The following is a 23247-nucleotide window of genomic DNA, read 5'->3' on the forward strand; positions in this document are numbered from 1 at the left end:
TCCTCCGTGCAGCTCCGGCTCCTCGGCATAAATCATCTCTCTGATAACAGAGTCTGGCGGAGCCGGACTCTGTTATCAGAGAGACACCAGCAGCGGGGGTCTGTTACACACAGTAGCCGACCCCCGCTGTATATGGAGCGGGCTCAGGAGGGGTCAGATGCCGCTGTCAGTGTGACAGCGGCATCTATATACTTAAATAGCCGGCACTAGCAATAGCTAAGTGCCGGCTATTTGAAATTGGCGCCAATGGGAGCGGAGGGAGGGAGAGCAGAGGAGGAGACTGCAGGGGGCAGGGGGAGGCACATAGAGAACACGGCCGGCGCTCAGCTAGCCGCCCACCGTGTTCTCAGCTTAACTTAAAGTTTCGATACCAGGAAATCCTGGTATCGAACCGTTTTTTTGCCCGAAATATCGATAGTAGTATCGATATTTCGGTGCATCGTGCATCCCTAACACACACACACACACACTACCCCACCAGACCCCCATTTCCACACACACACACAATACCCCACCTGACCCCAATCCTTCCCCACACACGCTACCCCACCTGACCCATCCCCCATCCCTTCCCACACATACTTACAATACTTGTGTAGCGGTCCAGGATGCCTTAATGAGGTGACGCACAGCAGCTGTGTCTGGTTAGCAAGTGTGGGGGGGGGGATAGGTGGTGTGGTCAGGCCGCACTGGCTGCGTGTCGACTACGTGTGTTACAGGTTCGCCCTCACAGGCCTAAGTCAACCCATTTATGGCAGCGGTGTCTCTGAATAGCAGTGGCCTGTTACAGGAGGATCATGTATTTCTGTGTTAACATGGACTTGATTATTAAAATTAACATTTTTCTTCATCAGGTTTCAATGTGATCACTGTATGGAAATAGCGGGTATGAAAATGATGCTAGAGATAGGATTCTATTAGGCAATTCTACTACCAAAATACGAAACAAGTTGCAGGCAGGTATATTCAGAATACACCACATTATGAAAATAGACGGCTGACGTATGTGCAGAACAAATGTAGAAAGAGCTCAAAAAGGATAGAAATCTTGACCTCTAAAAAAGTAGAGTAACCAGTAAGGAAATGTGTTAGACAGCGGACAAGATCTGCAGGAAGCTAATATTTTATTTCCAATCATGTGCTCCTGGCTGACAGTAAACAGGTAGTATATAGCAGAGAATGCTCACACAGTGTACATGTATCACATTACAGGCGGCAGACACATAGACAATATCATGAGACATGAACATAGGGGTTCAGTGCCTTAAGAAGCTTTATGAACTTACTTGTTCAAATCAGAATCTGTTCTCTCTAACTAGGACCATGCTAAATTTCTAATATAGTAAATGACAGTGACATGGGCTGAAGTATCTACAGGAAAAAACTACAGGTCACAGGCCTCAAAGGGGGAAAGTGAGAGCGGTACACAACCACTGACAAAGCAGGTGACGTGGTATATTCCTGAGATAAACCAGTTCCCTCCTATTACAGGCTTGTGAATACACTGAAGTGGTAGCCATATTGCCTTTCGGTGATCTTTGCTGGTCAGTAACTATTACTCCATGTAAGATGTAGTCTCACACAGTATATCCCCCTCCCATCCTGTGAAGTGCCTACATACAGCTTTACGTCATAACAAATCCTTTAAAGCAGAAAATCCGATCACCGCCATTTTCCCCCCTAGACTAACCAGGAATTACACTGCTACATATCTGTATAAGATAAAGCAATTTATTGTCTGCATCCTTGAAGCTACACAACTGGAATCTTATCCTTTTTACTGTTACGCTGTGGAAATGCATTCAAGTTTCCCAATATTCAAAAACAGGAGAGTGGAATGGTATCAAGGCATAAAAACGGAGGCCGGAGGGGGTTCACGCTTCCAGTTTCACCGATTCCAGCATAACACGGGCATCTTTATATTCCTCTGTCTCTTCTAATTCTTTTTCATTATCCTAAAAGACAGAAAGATGGTTAAGTTCAAGCTTAGAGGATGAGGTGCACACCACTGCCCTGACCCATCTACTGTAAGAAATAACTTTATAAAGTTGTAAAAAGGCACTAAACCTACTCAATACCAGCAGAGGCTTGGTACATTTAAAGGGGTACTCAAACCAAATGAAACTTTCAATATGCTGCTGCATCTTTGGTTCCCAAGACTGACTCGTCTTCCGGGTGGCAGTCCACCCAGCCAATCACTGGCCGCAGTGTTGTCCCATCTCAGTAAGCGATTGGCTGAACAGGCTGTCACCCCCAAGATGAGTCGAAGTGGAGGCGGGATCATTAGGTAGGGACCCGATAACATAGGACAACACCGGGGGAGTGCAGAAAGGTACCAATAGGATGTTTCCTAAAGACTGTAGTCTATTGATCTATTACCCCTCGCTGCATCATTCTGCGCCGCAGTGCCAGCCTATTTTTCTGTTGATGCTGTTTTCTTAAGAATAGGAGGTTTCTGATGTTCTCCTCAAAGGAAGCAACATATTGAAAGTTTAGTTTGAGAGGAATACCCCTTCAAAGGCCATCTAATATATATGGAGTCCTCCTGAACTTCCTCCAACTGACCAATCCTTGTGTTCTCTGGAAGATAAGCCGCTTTAGAGGGATCGGCGAGAGCTATCAGGCGTCTGTAAGCATTTTTTACCACTTTCTCCATTGCTGGTTCAGGCAGTCATTTGTATAGGAGGGGGATATAGGGGAGACAACTGTTGGCTGAACAAGCATTTGGCTGGCAGCTATCTTACCCGTATCTGAGCATGTTATCCCCTATCCACATGCTGATTTGTGGGGGGTAACGGCTGGGACACACACTGATCGCAAGAACTAAATTAAAGTCTGGAGGTGACTTGACCGATACACTGATGTACTTACTAAGATCTGTGCAAGATCCATGTGAGCTGCTTCTAGTCTGCGGTGGCAATCTGGGATCATCATACGAGATTCCTGAAGTATTTCAGTCTGAAATGACAAAATAAGAATTTAAAATTCCAATAACCCAGGCAGTGTATTCTTTGGACTGTATGGATGAAGTGAGACAAAACATTATCCCTTAAGGTCCTATTACACGGAACGATTACTCAGCCACTATTACACCTACAGCCTGCAGGACTCCTGATCACTCAGCCACTATTACACGTACAGCCTGCAGGACTCCTGATCACTCAGCCACTATTACACGTACAGCCTGCAGGACTCCTGATCACTCAGCCACTATTACACGTACAGCCTGCAGGACTCCTGATCACTCAGCCACTATTACACGTACAGCCTGCAGGACTCCTGATCACTCCTGGGCGAGCTTCCCTGCAAACAGTAGATCGATGGCTTGGCTGAGAGTTGGCCATTACTGATCTGATACTGATGGACTAAAGATAAATCTTATACATTCTTTTCTCAGGAAACTCCCTTAAAGGCAAAAAATAAAAAAAAGTTTTTATCCTTGAAGGGTTAAACAACAAAAAGCTACAACCCAGGCAACACTGGTAACCTAATAACACATGAATTTCCACAGAAAGTCGCTGCCTTGAGTGGCAAATTTGTGCCACACTACTATCTTACAGTATATAAATGATATTCCCTGCTGTCTCCCTCAAATTATAGTCAGCCCTGACGAGAAACATATATTATACCTTCATACAGGATGTTATTTACACTTCAAAAGAGGAAGAGTTATTCTGGCCAAGGACACTGGCGGCGGATAGAGCGCTGCGCATGTACTCGCCCTGTCAGTGGCAGGAATCGCAGCCTAAGCTCGGAAAGTTTACTTAAAATAAAACTCTTTCTGCTGTTTTCCCCCTTCGCCCGAATGGGGATCAGCTGGTCGCATCCAGGTCGCCTGCATCTTGTGGTTAATAAAGAAATACTGTGCGGAGATAATATCACATCGAGATAATTACTGCAGAGGCAAAAACTGTCATTGAGTCTATTGATCACGTCGAGAGGCCCCGGCGGGAGGCTTTAAGGGAAAGGGAAAGGGAAAGAAAATGAAAGGCAGAAAACAGCGGGTTTATATTTTGATGCTTATCATGCATAAAAAGTTATTACTTATCCCTGCATTTCATTTCAGCACAGATGGTATTCTCGCCATGCGGTTGGGAGTAAAATTACTAAACTGGAACCCCACTGAATGGGAAAATTTTCCTGCCTACATACTCTTAAATGTTGTTTTGTGAAAATCCTTAGGTTAAAGATAAGAAATACGTCGAGTTTATAGTCTCCCAGCGAACAGGCTGCCTTTAAGTGCAATGAGCTGGGATGTATATGCTATGTTCAGCAGCAGACGGGCCATGTTACACCATTTATTATTGTTGTTTTTAAGCCTTCAATAAGGCAATGATGTTTTTACAAAAATATAGAACGTCCTTGCTTAACTCAATATTAACGTGAATATGGCTAAGATGAGAAAATAAATGTACAGAACATGTCACCACTTTATGCTCTCTCCAGCTGTATATTAAGGAGGAAAAACATACAATGTTTCCTATGATGAAAAATAAATAAATCAGGCGTCAGTCATAAAGGAGAGAAAATTTCAGTATAATAATGAAGCCGTATATTTAAAGGAAACTTGATACATCAACAGATCTCTTCTAAGATAGGGGGGGTGTAATAGTATCCAATGGATGGTCCCAGATTAGGGGTAGGGGCTTAAAGGGGTTGTCCTAGGAAGAAAAGTTGGTAAAATCTGAAGTGTTCTACATATCTATTTATCTCTCCAATATTGAAAGTCTCTCTATCGCTCCATCTTATTTTTTCTCTCTCTCTGAGAAATGTGGTCTTTTTTGTAAAGTAATTTACATCCTTTGTACTGTTTTTATCCCTCATGGATCTGATCACTTCCTGGTTCCCTCTCTAAATTGTGATCCTGCTCTTGCCATGCAACAGTGCACACACTTTCCCACAAGTCGCCCTTGCGTGTAGGGTCAGATGATCCCTGGACATCAATGATGGGCAGACAGGGTAAAGGAAGAAGAGAAGAAAGAAGAGCACCATCAGATCAGACTCTTTGGCCGCTAACAAAAAAGACTCTTTTTTTCATTTTAGAAGCCGTGATAAACAAAACTAAAATTGTATAATTAAAGGAATAGTTCACAAAAAAAAAAAAAGTTTTCTTTCAAATCAATTGGTACCAGAAAGTGCCAGAGATTTGTAATTTACTTCTATTAAAGAAAATCTCACGCCTTCCAGTACTTATCAGCTGTAATATGTCCTGCAGGAAGTGGTGGATTCTTTCCATTTTGACATGGTGCTCTATGCTGCCAGGAACTGTCCAGAGCAGTAGCAAATCCCCAACTGAAAGACTGGAGATTTTTTTTTTTGGGTGAACTACCCTTTTAATGACATCCCGCTAGAACCTATCTGCCAGGATGTGCAGCCCAATACCTGGAACAGAGTTGGCAGATGCACTTAAGGTTCTCCTTACAAATATTTATCAATAGATATACTGCCACTGAACTGCCCCCCATGCCACTATGCATAATATATGGCAGACTAAAGGTGCGTTTACACATAGATTTATCTGACAGATTTTTTTTAACCAAAGCCAGGAACAGAATATAAAGAGAGAACAGGTCATAAAGGAAAGACTGAGATTTCGCCTCTTTTCAAATCCATTACTGGCTTTGGCTTCAAGAATCTGTCAGATAAATCTCTGTGCAAACACACTATTAAAGTCCGTCCCACAAATTCTGAACGGGATAAAGTGGGTGGTCTTCATCATATTAACAGAGGATTAGGCTGAGAATAAAGAACTATTGTTTCTTGCCTGTTTTTTGATGACGTACTCATCCCCTCCTTCACTCTTCATGCGCTCGATCTTCTCCTCTTGTTGTTTGGCTTCTTTTTCATACATAAATTTTTCTTTAGACAATCTGTACGGAACAAAAGACATCAATGGCTTCATTACTTGTCCTTCAACAAAAATAGATGGATTTGTTGCAGATTTTGTCATACGCAGCAGTCTGCAATCTAACATGTTGCAGATACCAGATCCACGGGTCCATTTCTGCGCGGATTACACGTAAACTTTACCAGGGTGTGTGAATCCTGTAAAAATTTCATCCACATAGGATTTTCAGCATACATACAGTATCTGCACATGGAGAACCCTTTCACAGAGATCTCAAAAGTTACAAAAACCATGAGCGAAAGATCCTGAAACTTGCAGATTTCTTTCCCGTCACCAGTGTCTGCTTTTGTAGAATTTCCAGGATTTTATTACTGAGGGTCTAGTCTTTAGACAAGCCAGCAATTTAAAAGAGTTAACCAGCCTTGTAAAATTGACTATAGGCAATCAATACTAGATGGTAGAAGTACCGAAGCTGCTGGAAGGGTCCATGGCAGGCATACTGTGATGCCACCATACTATTAGTAGCATTACCACATTCATATGAATGGGTCATTGCTGCAGAATTTTGTACTGCTGCTACAGCGCTTGTTAAAGGAGAAGTCCGGCGAATTTTTTTTTAATTTTATTAAAGTATTGTATTGCCCCCCAAAAGTTATACAAGTCACCAATATACACTTATTATGGGAGATGCTTATAAAGTGCTTTTTTTTCCCTGCACTTACTACTGCATCAAGGCTTCACTTCTTGGATAAAATGGTGATGTCACGACCCGACTCCCAGAGCTGTGCGGGCTGTGGCTGCTGGAGAGGATGATGGCAGAGGGATGCTCAGTGTCCCTCCAGTGCCTTGTGTCCCTCATTGTCCCCCTGCCATCATCCTCTCCAGCAGCCACAGCCCGCACAGCTCTGGGAGTCAGGTCGTGACATCACCATTTTATCCAGGAAGTGAAGTAGTAAGTGCAGGGGAAAAGCACTTTATGTGCATTTCCTGTAATAAGTGTACATTGGTGATTTGTATAACTTTTGGGGGGCAGTACAATACTTTAATAAAAATTGTCGCCAGACTTCTCCTTTAATACTTGGTACCAGCACAAGTGTTGCTGCCAATATTTAAAGGGAACCAATCAGCCCAATTGGGCTAGACATGGGTGGGGGGCCGCCCAGATGACTACCAGCCCAGCAGCTTTATACAGTGATGCAGGGAGCTAAATCGGCCCAATTGGGCTGACTGGTTCCCTTTAAGTACTGCAGTCCCCACAGCAGTACTAGGCTGACACAGGGACAACTAAAGTATTTATAATCATCTATGATTAGAGATGAGCAAATCTCCAGCATGCTCAGGTTTGTCTGAACCCGAATGCTCTGCATTTGATTACTGGTGACTGAAGAAATTGGATGTAGCCCTAAGGGCCTGATGACTAGTGTAAATGAGCGCTGATCGGTGCTCTCTTACTGAGCCTACTACACGGCTCGATAATTGTGCAGCAAGGGCAGGAGCGTAGCTAGGATTCATGGGGCCCCATAGCAAAAAACTGTATGGGGCCCCATGAATCCTGTACGCCCCCCCCCCCCCAAACACACACAATGACGCACATATACACACACAGAGGCACCATTAACGTATATACAGATACGCCACTGACATACACACATACTCTGTAATGTGATTACACTAGTGCTGATGTATACTCCATGAATAGACTGTACACAGGGAAATCATCTCAGTGTAATAATACATACTCAACCAGAAATAAAAGAAAATGCAGCAGATATTAATGGTGGGTTCTTTTATTAGAGCCCAGCATTAATAGAAGCTGCTGCAGAACATCTTTGGGAGCAAACCTGTCAATCACTTGAGACACAACTGACATACACAAACACACACATATACACCAGTGCTACAGACATTGCTGACATACATACACATACCGACATATAAATATATACACAGATACATATATACACACACTGACATATACATATACCCACAGATACATATATACACTCACTGACATATAAATATATACACAGGTACATATATACACTCACTGACACACATACACAGCACTTAAAGCTCCCAGGCTTCCCCCTCCTCCTCCTGTAGTCCGGGCTGATCTTCACATAGAAGTATTGAGGACCTTTGGGTCATGTGACCCAAAGGTCCTTCATCCCTCTCCTGTGCCGTCTGGCAGGTCCTGCTCCTCTGTTCAACCCGCTCACCCGGCACTACAGTGAGGGGGCTGAACAGTGCAGTGGGGGTCCCTCTTCCACTGGACCCCTGGGGGTACAATGGTCCGATGTCAGTACCTACCATGAAGGCAGGGCAGGCTTCCTCGGGCCCCCATAGCAGTCGCCTTCCCTGCCTTCATGGTAGCTACGCCACTGAGCAAGGGCTAATATATATATCATTAGCGATGTCCATGCAGCCCTTCGGCCGATAAGTAAAGACTAGGGATGGTCCGAACCTGCCGAGGTTTGGGTTTGTACGAACCTGGACTCTCTGCAATGATTCCCGCTGTCTTAAACCTTCGTGCAGAGGGTGGATACAGCGGAAGGACCGCCTGGTAAACTGGGATACAGCCACAGCCATAGGCTGTATCCCAGTTTTTCAGGCGGTCTTCCCGCTTTATCCACCCTCTCCACGGAGGTTTCAGACAGCGGGAATCATTGCCGAGAGTCCGGGTTCGTACGAACCCAAACCTCGGCAGGTTCGGACCATCCCTAGTAAAGACACAAGATCCGCTGATGATCGTTCTCATTGGCTGATCGTTGTCTCTGTGTAATAGGGCCCTCAGGCTGCATCCAACATCTTCAGCCATTGGTATTCAGCCAGTGTTCGGATGAGCGTGTTCAAGGTTTGCTCTTTTCTCTCTATGATATTCAGGCTTTGGGTGGACTGTTCTGGAAAAGTTATCTCCGATTCCTAGATTACAGAAAAATGACAACAAATATACAGTGGAGGCATTGCTAGAGGTGTAAGAAATGTTCCTTCATTCAGAGAGATGTTCTGCGAGGTTCTTCCCCAACTAATGAAATGTAACAAGTCTCCAGCCCCAGAGCCCAAATGAAAGCTGCCAACCTGAGCCGCAACGCTCTTCTTCCTCCTCACAAGGTCAACACGAGATGTGCGCAAAATGTCTGCATCTAGTAAACTAGAGCCGACAAGCCTTCATTGTTCTTATTACAGTGTCTCAACGCCACAATGAAGCAAATACCGGGTAAAATAAATACAAATACCAGGATTTACATTTAGAAGATCATGAGGAAATGGCTACTGGCAAGTAAAATGACCTGACACAACTGGAGGACCATTTGAGAGAGAATTATTTTACGCCCTGTTAAATCAGTCAAGTTTCTCCGATTAGAGTTCCATCTCTGGCAGACGAGGAGTTTTATGCTTCCTCACATCTGACAGAGACATTGGAGACAAATGAAGGAAATGTGAGATGATGGACTGACATTTTCCCCCATCAACAAACTGTACCATGACGTGTAAGGAAAGAAACTATACCGCATAGAATCTGTGCCTATGGGACACCAATATTTCACAGGTCCTTATAAGAAATCTGACTATTTTAGAAAGCTAAATGAGTTATCCTGCTATTAAATAACATATTCATAGTATAGATCATCAAAAATGAATAGTGTTACACATATGAGTTTAAAAGGATAATTGAAGTGAAGTGAAATTAAAGTGAAGAATTATATCATTTATTTACATAGAATGCTGCCAACTGGTGTTTACAGAGTATAACTACAGGCACGTCCACCTACTGAGCCGAGTGCTGGTGGACACACGTACTCAGTCCCTTCTCTCACAGTCAGGTCTCAACTTAATGATACTCTTTTCACTACTTGGCACATACAGAAATCCATCAGGCAACTGTGTAAAGAATAGATGGAGACCAAGAACATCTTCCTGCCATAAAGCCATCTGCTCTGCCTAATAGAGGGGGGGTGGGGAGGTCAAAACTGGGGTAGTTTTTGGGTAGAATTCTCATCTTATGGCCACAATGGAAATCCACTACATAGACCGTCTCTAACACTGGAGGACCGATCATGTATTACACAGACAACCTATAGGTTTGAATATACCGTTTAAGGCCATGTTCACATGGCGTAAGAGACCAGCCATTTCGTGAGACGGAGCGGCCAGTCTCTAAAAAGATCATCCAGTCCGGTACCGCAGTACCATCCGGATGATCTTTTGGCCCGCAGAGTTCTGATGCGGGCACATCCGTGTGCAAACTCCCCACCGCACGCTATGAAGATTGCGGCCGCAGCTGCTCGCTCCATAGTGTGCACTGACATGGTTTTCTGCGGCCGCTGTTTCCTGATTAGCGGCCGCAGAAAACTGACAACTCAGCTGTTTGCGGTGCCACTAGGGGTCCCGGCTGGAGTGTATACTATGTGTATAAGCTCCGTCTGGGATCCCATAGACACCCGGCCAACATATTTTCTCGTATTAACTACGGCCGATTGTAACAACCGTGTAGAAATACGAAAAAATATGTTGCGCGAACATAGCCTAATACTTCGTTTTCCTTCGTTTTAGTGGCACTGCAGGGAAAGTGGACACTAACCACTAGGTTCCCCCTCAGATTACATCTGATGGCCGGGGGTATATGATTAATGTGTTACTATCCAATGGTCTGGCTCTGGATCAGCTACCTGCTCTGGATTGTTTAGAGTGGAGTATCAGCTGGCCTCTCTACCACAATCCTTGGTTAGTGTAGTTCTGTGCAGGTTATATAGTGTACACTTCATTAGTTTGAACCTTGTGTTTCTTGCATACCTAAAATTCTTTGGTTCTTGTTCCTTGAGTTATTTCTCGGTTATTCTTTATGTAACCTTGGTATTTTTAGAAGTAGCTCTGGTTATGCCTAGTTTATCATGTTGCACGTTTAGGATTTCAGTTTTGCTCAGTTTTTTTAGGGCTTTCTCTTTTTTTTTTTGCTTTCGCTAAGGATGTCTGGTGCTAGTTTATAGTTCAAGAATTAGTTCCAGGGAAAGATCAGGGACAGTTTGGCCTTATGCACACGTTCCGTAATTTACGGATCCGAGTTAGTGCACATTGATGTCTATTGGGCTATTCAGTAGCAGAAATGGATGAAAATCAATCCTGAAAAAAAATAAATAAAAAAGGACATGTCCTAGTACGGACCCGGTGTGGACCCTGATTTTTTTACAGATCCTCTCATTGAAATCAATTGTTTACGGATTGTTAAAGGATTGTAACATCCTCCGTATTTCCGTAAAAAAGTGCATTGAAAAGCATTGGAGTAGTAAAAAATGGATTTACGGAAATACGGATGCAATACGGATGTCCAATCCGTAAATTTTAGCGGGTTGTTTCAGGACCAGAAAAAATTACTGAACGTGTGCATAAGGCCTTAGTGGAGGCCAGTCCTTTTTGTTATTGTTTTTGTCATCTTTTGCTTCATTTGTAATCGACCCCAATGATCTATGGTGTTATTCCTTCTACCTGCCAGTGCCGACACATGCTTTTTATCTTTTTGTAATGGTCAGTCCCGAGGGGTATCTGACTACGGGGTATCTGGCCACAGTTAGGACCCAGGAATGGAAACTGCTAAAGAAAAGGGCAAAGCAGAGAACACTCAAAGGGGTACTCTGGGAAAAAAACTAATAAAAAAAAAAAAAAAATCAAATGGTGTCAGAAAGTTATACAGATTTGTAAATTACTTCAATTTAAAAATAATATATGTCTTCCAGTACTTATCAGCCTCTGTATGCCCTGCAGGAAGTGGCGTATTCTTTCCAGTCTGACACAGTGCTCTCTGCTCCCACCTCTCTCCCTGACAGGAACCGTCCAAAGCAGGAGAGGTTTCCTATGGGACAGCAGAGAGCACTGTGTCAAGACTGGAAAGAATACACCAGTCTCTGCAGGACATACATCAGCTGACAAGTACTGGAAGTTTTTAAAATAGAAGTAATTTCCAAATTTGTACAACTTTCTGAGGCCAGGTGAATTTAAAACATGGTCTTTTCCATGTATCACCCCTTTAAGTGGGAAAAAAAAGGAAAAAGTTGTGATTTAATAAAATTTAAAACAGTAGTAAGTAGTAGTAGCAGCAGCAGAGTATGGGACACAAATATATAGAGAAATTTAGACATATGTCAGGCATCTATACAAATGTCTACAGAAAGTTTATAAAAGGCAGCTCTGCCTACACTCATTGATAGAGCTTAATGATACGTATACGCAGATGTTCTGCGCTGGCTACCGCCATTGTGCCAATAGTAATGATGAGCCAAGATCCATCCCGCTTAATACAACTTGTTTGGGTCTCTCAGCTTAGAAGGAAAGCCTGATACAGCTTTCTGTATCTTACTGATATACTTTTATGTGACAGAAGAAAAATATAGCCCCATTTTTGCTGGAAAAGAGCGAGTATATGACAGTAGAGTAGCATGATAATAACCGCTCAGTCTCCTCTATTACTACAGAGATATTGCTTGTTACAATCTCACCTTACCTTTAGCATCTGTCACATACAAGACAATCCCGGCTCATTGTAGCTGCCAGGAAGATTCCCGGCCAGCCCCGGCCTCCTCAATTCTCTTCTCTCCAACAAATGGAGGCTAACATCCATTACTTTATCACTTTATCTTTACTGTCAGAGGGTTCTCACCAAGATCAAAATACAAGGCGGACGTACACTTCTAAGACACATCTCTTCTATGGGGGCAAGAAATAGGTGTAAATGGGGCACTATATGTAACATTATTTATTCTGATGGAAATCTATGAATATTAAGCATTAAAATATGTGCATTATACAAACCACTGGAAAGTAGATCACTGTTCACACCTCGCTCTACAGACATACAATACTGCAGTTTTTACACTGGTCACTGACCAGTCACAGTATGGGGGTCATTCACACGTCCAAAGAATTCCGCCCATACACGGACAGTGTTCTGTGGACTGCAACAGGGATCTCCCAGCATCATGATTAGTTGCGATGTTGGGAGCTCCTAAGCCATGGGTCTCCAAACTGCAGCCCTCCAGCTGTTGCAATACTACATTTTCCATTATGCCTAGACAGCCAAATCCAAAGCTTTAGCTGTCTGAGCATGATGGGAATTATGGTTTTCTAACAGCTGCGGAGCCGCAGTTTGGAGACCCATGTCCCAAGCAATTTAAAAGTTTGTGCTAATGTACTGACACGGCGGTGCGGCTGTGTCAGTACAGTAGCGGAAACTTTTATTCATCATGATGCTTGGAACTCCCAGGTGCAATCCACAGAACACAGTCAGTCTACAGACATGTGAATTACCCCTAAGATGACAATTCATGTCATTAGCGGCTTGACCGGTATGCTGGGACCATATTGCAACTATATGTGACCCACATTGTGATCTAATTCGGGTTGTGTGCATTACCAACCCAACTAGAGATGGTCCGAACCTGGTTCGGGTCGGGTTTGTACGAACCCGAACCCTTGGAAACTATTCCCGCTGTCTGCCCTCTCCATGGAGAGGGTGGATACAGCGGGAGGACAGCCTGGAAAACTGGGCTACAGCCATAACCATAGGCTCCTCCCGCTGTATCCACCCGCTGCACAGAGCGGGCAGACAGCGGGAATATGATGCCGAGCGTTCAGGTTCATACGAACCCGAACCTCGGCAGGTTCGGACCATCCTTAAACCCAACCTGGTGCTGGCAAATGGACTGCACACCGTGACGGGTCCAGACTTCGTGACAGGTACACTAATAAATTTAACAATTTTTCTGTTTATTTATATATAATTTGTAATGCAAATGCCAAGCTATCGCCCGCTCAACGCAATGCTGTATATACCAAGCTATCGCCCCCTCAATACAATTGCTGTATATACTGAGCTATCCTCTCCTTAATACAAAGCTATCCTCCCTTTAAAGCAAAGCTATATGTGCAGAGCTATCCTCCCCTCAATGATATGCTGTATGTACCAAGCCTTTGTCCCCCCAGTGCACAGAACTATCCTCTCTTCAATGCAATGCCATATGTACTGAGCTATCGCCCTCAATGCAATGCCGAATGTACAACGCTATTGTCTCCTAAATACAAGGTTCTATGCACAGAGCTATCCTCCCCTCAACGCAATGCTGTATGTACAATACTATTGTCGACCCAATGCAAAGCTGTACGCACAGAACTATCCTCTCCTCAATGCAATGCCGCATAGTCGAAGCTATCCTCTCCTCAATGCAAAGCTGTATGCACACAGCTATCCTCTCCTCAATGCAATGCCGTATGTATACAGCTATCCTCTCCTCAATGTAATGCCGTATGTATACAGCTATCCTCTCCTCAATGCAATGCCGTATGTATACAGCTATCTTCTCCTCAACGCAATGCCGTATGTATACAGCTATCTTCTCCTCAACGCAATGCCGTATGTATAGGACTATCTTCTCCTCAACGCAATGCCGTATGTACTGAGCTATGCACCCTCTGAAGCAATGAAAAAAAGCACACAAAAGGTCATATGTAGACAACTATCCTTTTTTGCAAAACAATGACATATGCAGAGATATTATTTCCCATATGCATTGCCAAACTTATTTTTTTTTTTGCGGATTTCTGTACTGTGTGCTAAAACTGAATGACAATCCCACCTCGCTGCATGTTAATCAGGTTTTCACACATGCAAGTTATTGGGCAGCACGGTGGCTCAGTGGTTAATGGGGTCCTGGAATCACATCCCACCAAGTGCAATATCTGCAAATAGATTATATGTTCTCCGTGTGTGTGTGTGTCCCTTGGTGCTCCAGTTTTCTCCTACTTCCAAAACATAGCTGAATTTAGACTGAGAGTCCTACTTAGGCTCAGATACAACTGAATGACAAGGGCTAATCCCTAAACTCTCTATGGATCTGCTGCACATTTGTAGCAAGTACATTGTTTCTGACGCTCATCATCAGAGTTGTGCCTTAGAAAAACATGGTGGATTGTTGTCCATCATGTGAACACATCCTAAGGCATATGAAGGAGATACAATACAAAATGTCTCTGTTGACTTGCCAACCCCCTTATGTGTATGAGGACCTCCTGACTCTCCTCTGAGAGACAGATTGGGCATGTTAAGTTTAATAGTTTTGTTTTAAGGGAGCTACTATAAATTGCCACCAGAGGAGTGTTGCACAGGCTAACCCCCTCCATTGTACATTCAGCCAAGCCAAGGATTTACATGTAAGGGGAGGGGATAATCAGGATAATCAGGAGAGATAGCTGTCATCCGCTTGTTCGGACAATGGTAAGTATAAAATTGTACCTCTAGGTTACGACCCGACTAACACGAGCGCATTTAGCGGCGTTCTCTTATCTAAAGAAATGAGTGTATTATTCCTGTGAATTACCATTTTATAAGTGTATGGCACATAAAGCTCCATTATATTTTATCTGCCGTCATCTGGCGACATTAGAAAATTAAGATCCTATTAAGTGGTGTTTTCTGTGACCTCGTAAAAGATTATAACACTCTACAAGTGACATCACTCCTCCTGTTACACATCCATGTACCGCTTACATATGTTTAACACAGCCAAGCGCTCAGCTCTATTCATTCCCATCCCAAAAAAAAAAAAAAAAAAAAAAAGAAAAAAAAAAGATTAATATCCATTGCATGAAATACCCGAGCTACACAACGGCGGCAGTGTAAACGCATTTTATTTTCTGAACCAACCCTATAAAATCAGCCATTTGTAATCCAGCTGCGTGCTTATTAGCTGTGAACCATAGCCGCTTGGCTCATTCTCCTAATCTTCCGTCTTAACTCCATTTATTTGCCTTATTTTTTTTTCTCTCTTTCCCCTCTCTCTCTCTCTCTCTCCGCTGCTCCTTTACAAAATACAACGCTGCCCCTTCGAAGATTAATTGATCATCAATTTAATCCTAATTTGGACCAAGTCAGGTGGTAAATGGACCATTTTTGCTTGATTGTTAGTGAAATGTGTGCAAGCGCATTGATAAATTTTGATTATTTATCAATTACCGCCAAATGAACTAAATCTATTGGATAAATTCTAACCTGATTGCCGTAATAGAGTTTGAAAATATTGCTATTGATAATGATTCTCGCTAATAGTCTTTTCCGGCTGCAGTTCCTGGGTTGTCGGCGAGACAACAAAGAATTCATTTTTCATAACATCAGCGGCGTATGCCTCGGCAATCCTTCATTAATCAGTTCCATTATGGGGCTGCTCCTCCGTAATGTGTGTTGCTTTGCTCAGAAAGCCTAAAACACTTTGTCATATTTTATGTCAATTATCAGTAATTTTAATATCCTTCCATCAAGGCATCTTGTAATAGTTAACATATGCTACAGTAAGTGTCTTAAGACTCCTTGAGATGAGTTATACTGTGGATATTTTTTTTTTTTTTTTTTGCCAGTCGCTGGAATGCAAATAACGAAAAAAAAAATAAATAAAAAGAAAGAACGACAGTCTAATGAGAAAAATGTCCCTTGATCTTAATTTCTCATTGCACTGGCTAAGTCACTTAGAGCCGGGGTGGAGCCGCGCCGCTTTTTAAACGAATCTGCCAGTGTGTTTTCCCAAAGTTAATGGAAAAGCCGCTCTCTGGAAAATGGAAAAAAGAATTAGACCCGACACACATTCAGCAACCCTAATACTGTATTTTTGAGGCATGTAGCCAGTGCTGGTTCAAATGACAAAACCAAATTACTGTTGTCATTTTATTAAGGGTATCCGCTGTGCACGGAGCTAACCGAAATGTGCAAAACTGTATAAAAGCCATGCACAGTGTTCTTAACTTGCAGCCGGGAGGAGATCCGGGGCCAGTGCTTCATTTTCCTTTAGTTTCTGACTGCAGGTCTCGCCCAAGGTCACACTATAGTAAATGTGCGCCCGCATTATAAATGATACCAAATAGAGGCCACTGTTCACTGAATTTCTATTTCAGTAGCAGAATATGCTGCCACTGACTCGGACGGATTTCTTTATTACGGCCGAGAAATTAATCATAATCTGGGGCTTTTCAGGTTTCAATAGGCAGGTAGTTAAGCTGTAAACGGATTGTGTAAAACCCAGGGATCAATGTGCGGCGCACGAGTTAATGAAGATTCTCTCATTTTCATTAGAGGAGGTGACCTCATCGGAGGAAAACTTAGGGGGGGAAAAATAATAATTTGATGGAAATATCTTCAGCATCTGTTATATAGTAAGTGGAACAAAGGCTCCGGAGTATTAGAGAAACAGGAGTGAGGTGTCCCCAAAAAGCCTCTTACCTCTTATAACGGGGCTGTGTGGGGTTCAGATTTTTTGTTAAAAAACCTGGGAGTCTGCATAAAAATAAATTTTATTCTATGCGCACCAGGGGATGTTGTTCTAAGTGGCAGTGTTGTTTCCTTCATTTCCACAGTTAGGGCAAATGGAAACTCCCCGTGCTTTAATATAAAAGCGTGCATACTTACCCCCCTGGCTCCTGCTGTAACAATCTTCCAGTTCTGGTAGCCTCAGATGATGTTGTAATCCCCTGCAAAGCTCTGTGACTGGCTTTGCAACAGCTGACAAACTGAAGGCTGCCACAACAGGCATGTAGCAAGGACCAGAAGTTGTGTCCAGGCAGTGAGGAGGGTGAGTATGCTCTCTTTATTGTTTTACTGCAAGAGGAGGCAGTAGAAGTTTTTTTAAATTTGCCCAGAAAACCCTATTAAAATCCAGAATAAAATCCATGGAGCAACATGGACATTATTAGGGATACAAAATATCTTCCTCCAGAAGGAGGAAAAAAAGGTTCTTAGAACTTGTTCAAATCTGTTCTAAAGTTATTTCTGTGGTGTAAGTCTGAAAGCTGGCCATATAGTATGCCACCATACACTACTCTGGTTTCAAAGGAATAAATGTAGTCTAATAGCGATTACATTTGCTCCACTTCTGAGCATACAGGCCCAGAAGTTAAGAACCAACAATTTGATGGATCCAAACCAGCATGGCTTTACTGCGGGCCAATCATGTCAGACTAATCTTATTGATTTCTTTGATTATGTCACAAAAGTGCTGGATGAAGGTGGTGCTGTGGATATCGCCTGTCTGGACTTCAGGGAAGCCTTTGATACAGTTCCCCATAAAGAGTTGATAGAGAAGTTGGAGAAGATTGGACTTAATTCCGGGATAGTTTAGTGGATTTGTGTTTGGCTGAAGGATAGATATCAGAGAGTTGCTGGTAATGGTGTATATTCCGAGCAAAGACTGGTTACAAGTGGTGGCCACAAGGGTCTGTTCTGGGTCCTATTTATTTAATATGTTTGTAAGCGACATAGGACAAGGTTTGGTAGGTAAAGTTTGTCCATTTGCTGATGACACAAAAAAATGCGCAATAGGGTTTATATTCCTAGAGATGTCAGCAATATGGAAAATAATTTATCTTTACTAGACAAGTGGTAAAACAATAGAAACTGCTGTTCAATGTTTTCAAATGTAAAATAATGCACTTGAGGAGTATTATATTGGCAGTTCTCTGTTGGCAAAGACTTCAGAAGAGAAGGATTTAGGGGTAGTGATTTCTAACAGCCTTAAATTGAGTCACCAGGTCAACCAGGCGGTAAGGAAATCAAATCGTATGCTGGGCTGTATAGCTAGAGGTATAACCAGTAGGAAGAAGGAGTGTGTGATCCCACTGTATAGAGCTCTAGTGACATCACATTTGGAATACTGAGTCCAGTTCTGGAGACATCACCTACAAAAAGGTTATTGACAAAATGGAACGAGTCCAAAAACGGGCATCAGGCATAAAATATATATTACGAAAGACTTAATGATTTAAATCTTTATAGTCTGGAGGAAAGAAAGGAAAGGGGGGACATGATAAAAACCTTAAGGGTACGTTCACACTTACCGGATCCGCAGCAGATTTCATTTAATTAACTGAACACAGCATCAAATCTGCACCATCAAATCTGCTGCGGATCCTGTATGTGTGAACGCTCCATTAAGGGTAGCTTCACACGTACCGTATCGCAGCGTTAAATACGCAGCGATACGGTACGTGTGAAGCTACCCTTAATATGTTAAAGGACTAAACATGGTCAAGAACAAGGGGCACAATCTGAGGTTAGTTAAGGGAAGATCAGAATCAATGTTAGAAAATATTACTTTACTGAAAGAGTAGTAGATGCTTCAAACAAACTTCTAGCAGATGAGGTAGTTAAATATACAATAACTGAATTTAAACCTGCCTGAGATAAACATATATCTATCCTAAGACAATAAGAAGGGAAATACAAAAAGGGACAACTAGATGGACCAGGTTTGCCGACAAGCTTCTGTGTTTCTAAATAGAAACCGGCATAAACTTCCCATAGCAATAACTTATTTCACTTGAGGTGAGAGCTTGGTTTCTATGGGCAGTTTTTTTTGTGGGACTTAAAAATGTTGAACAAATATAGAATAAATAAATGACAGCATATTCTCAAACTCCAACAACAATTATCTCCTAGCCAAAGAGAGTGAATGTGTGTAGGACTGTCAAAGCCCTGACCTTTCTCCTGTAATATTCAAAAAGAAATTCCCAAGCCAGACTAGGTACCCCCCCCCCCCACCACCACCACAGGCAAAATTAGGGCATGGTGTTTTTGGCCAAAAAGTCACACCAGGGTTTCTACATGTTCTGGCACCATATTATAGTTCACTATAAACTATATACATATACATGGCCACATAAACTCTGTACATACTGTGGCCATACTGGCTTCCCCTGCAACCAAAATGTACTATTTGCAAAATTTCTAATCGTGAGTACCCTCAAGGGCGAATAAATTGCATTCTTTCAATTGACCAGCCCTAGTTCCAGTATATGGCCTTTCATATTCTGCTTTACTTTCCGTGTATATTTTTTTTAACTAGCGTTATAATATTCTCTTTAGTAATAAATTCCATTAAAGGTTTGAACAATTTAGCTTCATGGATTGATTTGTAAGATTGTTGTGCAGATCCCCTTCCATAGACCTCAGTGGCAGTTTTCCAGGTTCACCATCTACCTGGTATTGCCAAGACCTGCTTTGACCCAACACATCCAGCTCCAGTGTACCATAATAATAATTATAATAATCACCATCATAATAACACTTTATCACAAAAGAAAAAAGTCTGCTTTATTGTGTAAAAGTTTAATTCTGACACTTCAACATGACGTCCTTGTATTCTCTCTAATATCACAGACTGAGTTACATACAATCACTCTATTAAAACAGACGTGCTTTTTACAGACGTTCATCGCTCTTCTATCTGTTCTGTAATCTGCCATACTAAGAATATTGAGAAATATTCCATGCATGATACTTGCTTTATGGACACATGCTGGCTTCCTCAAACAATTATATTCTTTCACCCGTACAAATATACATAAGTATACCGCAACATGTCTTTCTAGTATCTGTGCCCGTCGCTAACAAACAAATCCAACACTAGCCTACAAAACACACAAATCAAAAGGACAATAAAGCTGAAATTAACAACATAAAGTTTGACACATAAAGACAAATAATAAGAAGAGATGCCACCTTACCCATCATGGGAATGCACTATAAAAAACATTGCACAACAAAACGTACACTTGCAATAGTTGTCCTCCTGGCCCTCTAAGAGAAGGCCCAGGAAGTAGAGACAGGTGACTACCAGAAACATCCAAGCTTGTTCACCCTCCCCTCCCCATAGAGAACACAGAAGTGCTCCTGTGTATGGGAAGGTGCATAGAAAGAACATCGGTTACTGAAGGTGTGTGGCCGCCTTAGGGTGTGTTCACACGTACAGGATCCGCAGCAGATTTGATGCGGTGTTCAGTTATCTAGTTACATTGATATCTGTGCCATCAAATCTGCTGCAGATCCTGTATGTATAAATGCACCCTTAAAGTGACACTGTCACCCCCTTTCTGTATGAGGACTTCTCTACACAGCTGTAAAGCCTAAATTTTGCAGTTTTCATACCTTACTTTATTATAGATGTCTTGGTGCTTTTTATCCTTGGTGGCTTGTGCCACCTGGGCGGGGCTTCACAACTGCTGTGCCACTTCACCCCGCCCTACCAACGCCATAGGCCCCACCTCTCCGTAACATCATCTGCGTCTAGGCCCTGCCCCCTCGGTGGCCATTAGAATTGGCCGGTCTAGAGGTCTAGGTCCCACCCCCTCTAGATCGGCAGATGACGTAATGGAGGGGCAGGTGGCATTTTTTTACTAGACCAAGCACTAAGAAATGTATTAGGACGTAAGGTAAGAAAACTGTAGAATTTAGTGTGTAGGTAAGTCCTGATACAGAAAGAGGGTGACAGTATCACTTTAAGGGTATATTCACACGAACGGGCAGTGGCTGCGGCTGGGAAACACACTAATTGGCCGGACGGGAGAGCAGGACACCGGACCCGTGCAGCGAGGACAGGTAATGTATGCTTACAGCGGGGGAGCCGGGCGGGAGCAGAAGGGGTTAAGGGCAGCAGAATTACATACTCGCTGCGGTCGTTTAGACCGCAGCAAGTATGTAGTGTATGGGAACTGCCAGGACCTGCCGGGCTCGCAGCGAGATTCTCGCTGCGAGCCCGGCAGGTCCTGGCAGTTCCCGTTCGTGTGAATATACCCTAAGGCCCTGTCAGATGAGCGGTATGGATACAATCCCTTTAAAGCGTAACTGTCATATTTTTTTTTATTGCAGAAATCAGTAGTATAAGCGATTTTAAGAAACTCTGTAATAGGTTTTATCAGCCCAAAAAGCCTCCTTCTGTACTCAAGAAGCAATCTCCCAGCCTCCCCCCCTGACTTCTTATCTGTGCATTATCAGGCAAACACGTCTTCATTACAGAGAAGCCAGTGAAGACGGGTTCTGCTCTCTCCATTGTAAGCCTATGAAGGGGGGAGGGGCTGAGGGAGATGAGGGAGCAGGAAGAGGTGACATGAAGGTCAGCTGTTTGTAGACTCTCTGGGCACCTAAAACGCAGGATTCTGGGGTCAGAAAGGTCAGTGCTTATCTATGAACTTACTGAGAGAAGATTGCAGGGTGTTGTGCTTTGCAGGACTGCTCTGTGCTCAGTCACTCCTAACAGCCCCTCCCCTCTCCATAGCCACATAATGGACACAGAAATCCTGCTTCATCTGCAGTGAGGGGGGAGGCTGGGAGATTGCTTTTTCAGTCCAGAAGGAAACTCTTTTGGTTTATAAAACCTATTACAGAGTTTCTTAAAATCGCTTGTACTGTTGATATTTAATGTTTTAAAAAAAATGACCCTGAAATGACAGTTACGCTTTAATGGTTTTCCATCTGGGTTCTTGTGTTTATCAACAGGGCGGTGAGCTGAACTTAGAGTTTCTCCAGGACTTTTATACTGATGGCCTATCTTTCAAGAGAAACTAGCAGTAGATTAGATGCTCTGTAGTCATGACCTATGAGCAGGTTAGATGCTTCTAACCTGCTGTTAAGTTTCCCTTTAAGCTAGATCTCCAACATACCATCGGTGGGGATCAAACTACTTGACTCCCCCACCCCCACTGTTCAGTTGACAATCTCTGCAGTCTTTTTATTATCTATCACACACACCTCTATTAAGTACTGCAGCTGATTCAATTGAATTAAGTACCAAGTACACTTGTTACAAACAGGGCTGTGGAGTTTGGGTCGTGGTGTCAGAGCTAGTTTTCTTGGTGTGCTATGGCTGCAGCAGGCTGCGAGTGTGTTTGAGAGAGAGAGGCGCAGATAGTAAAGGTATATTCTGGGCAAAAGGGAAACATCCAGGGGGGACAGGGGGTGTTGGGATCAAAATAAGGAAGTCCTATTTACCTGGCCCCTATGCCGCCGCAATGCAGTGTCATGACTCATGGGCTCCGGATCCTGTAATGACACAGCCTCATTTAGAAATGTCTGACCTCTATATCACAGGTATCCGGCATGGTCAGTAGTCTTCCTTTGTGAATGGAGAATACTTAGTTAGAAACATAGAAGAATGCCAGCAGAAAAAGACCACTTGGTCCATCTAGACTAGTTTTCACTACAGTCTTCAGGACATGGTGGCTGGAGACTAGCTGCATCCACTGCATACATAGAGGAGTAGAGGAGAATCTGCTTTACATCTTTGCCTTATTCACTAAGAAGTCACCCCAGGATCATGTAGGACATTAGGAAGAAGCTGTTGAGCCAGATCTACCAATGTGATAAATAACTCCCATGGTGTCTGACTGGCCTTTTGTGAAGGAGCCGAATGTGGAGTCGTCCCTGGTAAAATTCAGGATTCGGAGTTGGAGCTGTGGCTTACCGACACCACAGCCCTGGTTACAAATGTACTATATTACTAATAAAGAGGCCTTGGTGCTCATATAAGGGCTATGGCCCCTTCCATTAGCTGATTGAGGATCTGATTACTGGCAATACCTCCAATGACCAGATGCTT

At 43.0% G+C, this 23247-nt stretch overlaps 1 protein-coding gene across 2 annotated transcripts in view; it reads right to left on the reverse strand.

Moving 5' to 3' along the window:
- Positions 1–1717: 1717 nt before the first annotated feature.
- TBCA (tubulin folding cofactor A) overlaps positions 1718–23247 on the reverse strand; it is a 29703-nt gene continuing 8173 nt past the window's right edge. The window contains exons 1-4 of one of the 2 annotated variants that reach the window (XM_069964710.1): positions 22641–22704; positions 5765–5870; positions 2872–2958; positions 1718–1955 (exon numbers count right to left, since the gene is read on the reverse strand). In XM_069964710.1, the coding sequence (XP_069820811.1) occupies positions 1875–1955; positions 2872–2958; positions 5765–5870; positions 22641–22672 (306 nt within the window). In that variant the 5' untranslated portion in view covers positions 22673–22704 and the 3' untranslated portion in view covers positions 1718–1874. Of the gene's footprint in view, positions 1956–2871; positions 2959–5764; positions 5871–22640; positions 22705–23247 lie in introns of those variants that run through there. The other variant, XM_069964709.1, reaches the window with a different exon arrangement.

Source organism: Dendropsophus ebraccatus, chromosome 3 (genome assembly GCF_027789765.1).
Source record: "Dendropsophus ebraccatus isolate aDenEbr1 chromosome 3, aDenEbr1.pat, whole genome shotgun sequence".
NCBI classification, from domain to species: domain Eukaryota; kingdom Metazoa; phylum Chordata; class Amphibia; order Anura; family Hylidae; genus Dendropsophus; species Dendropsophus ebraccatus.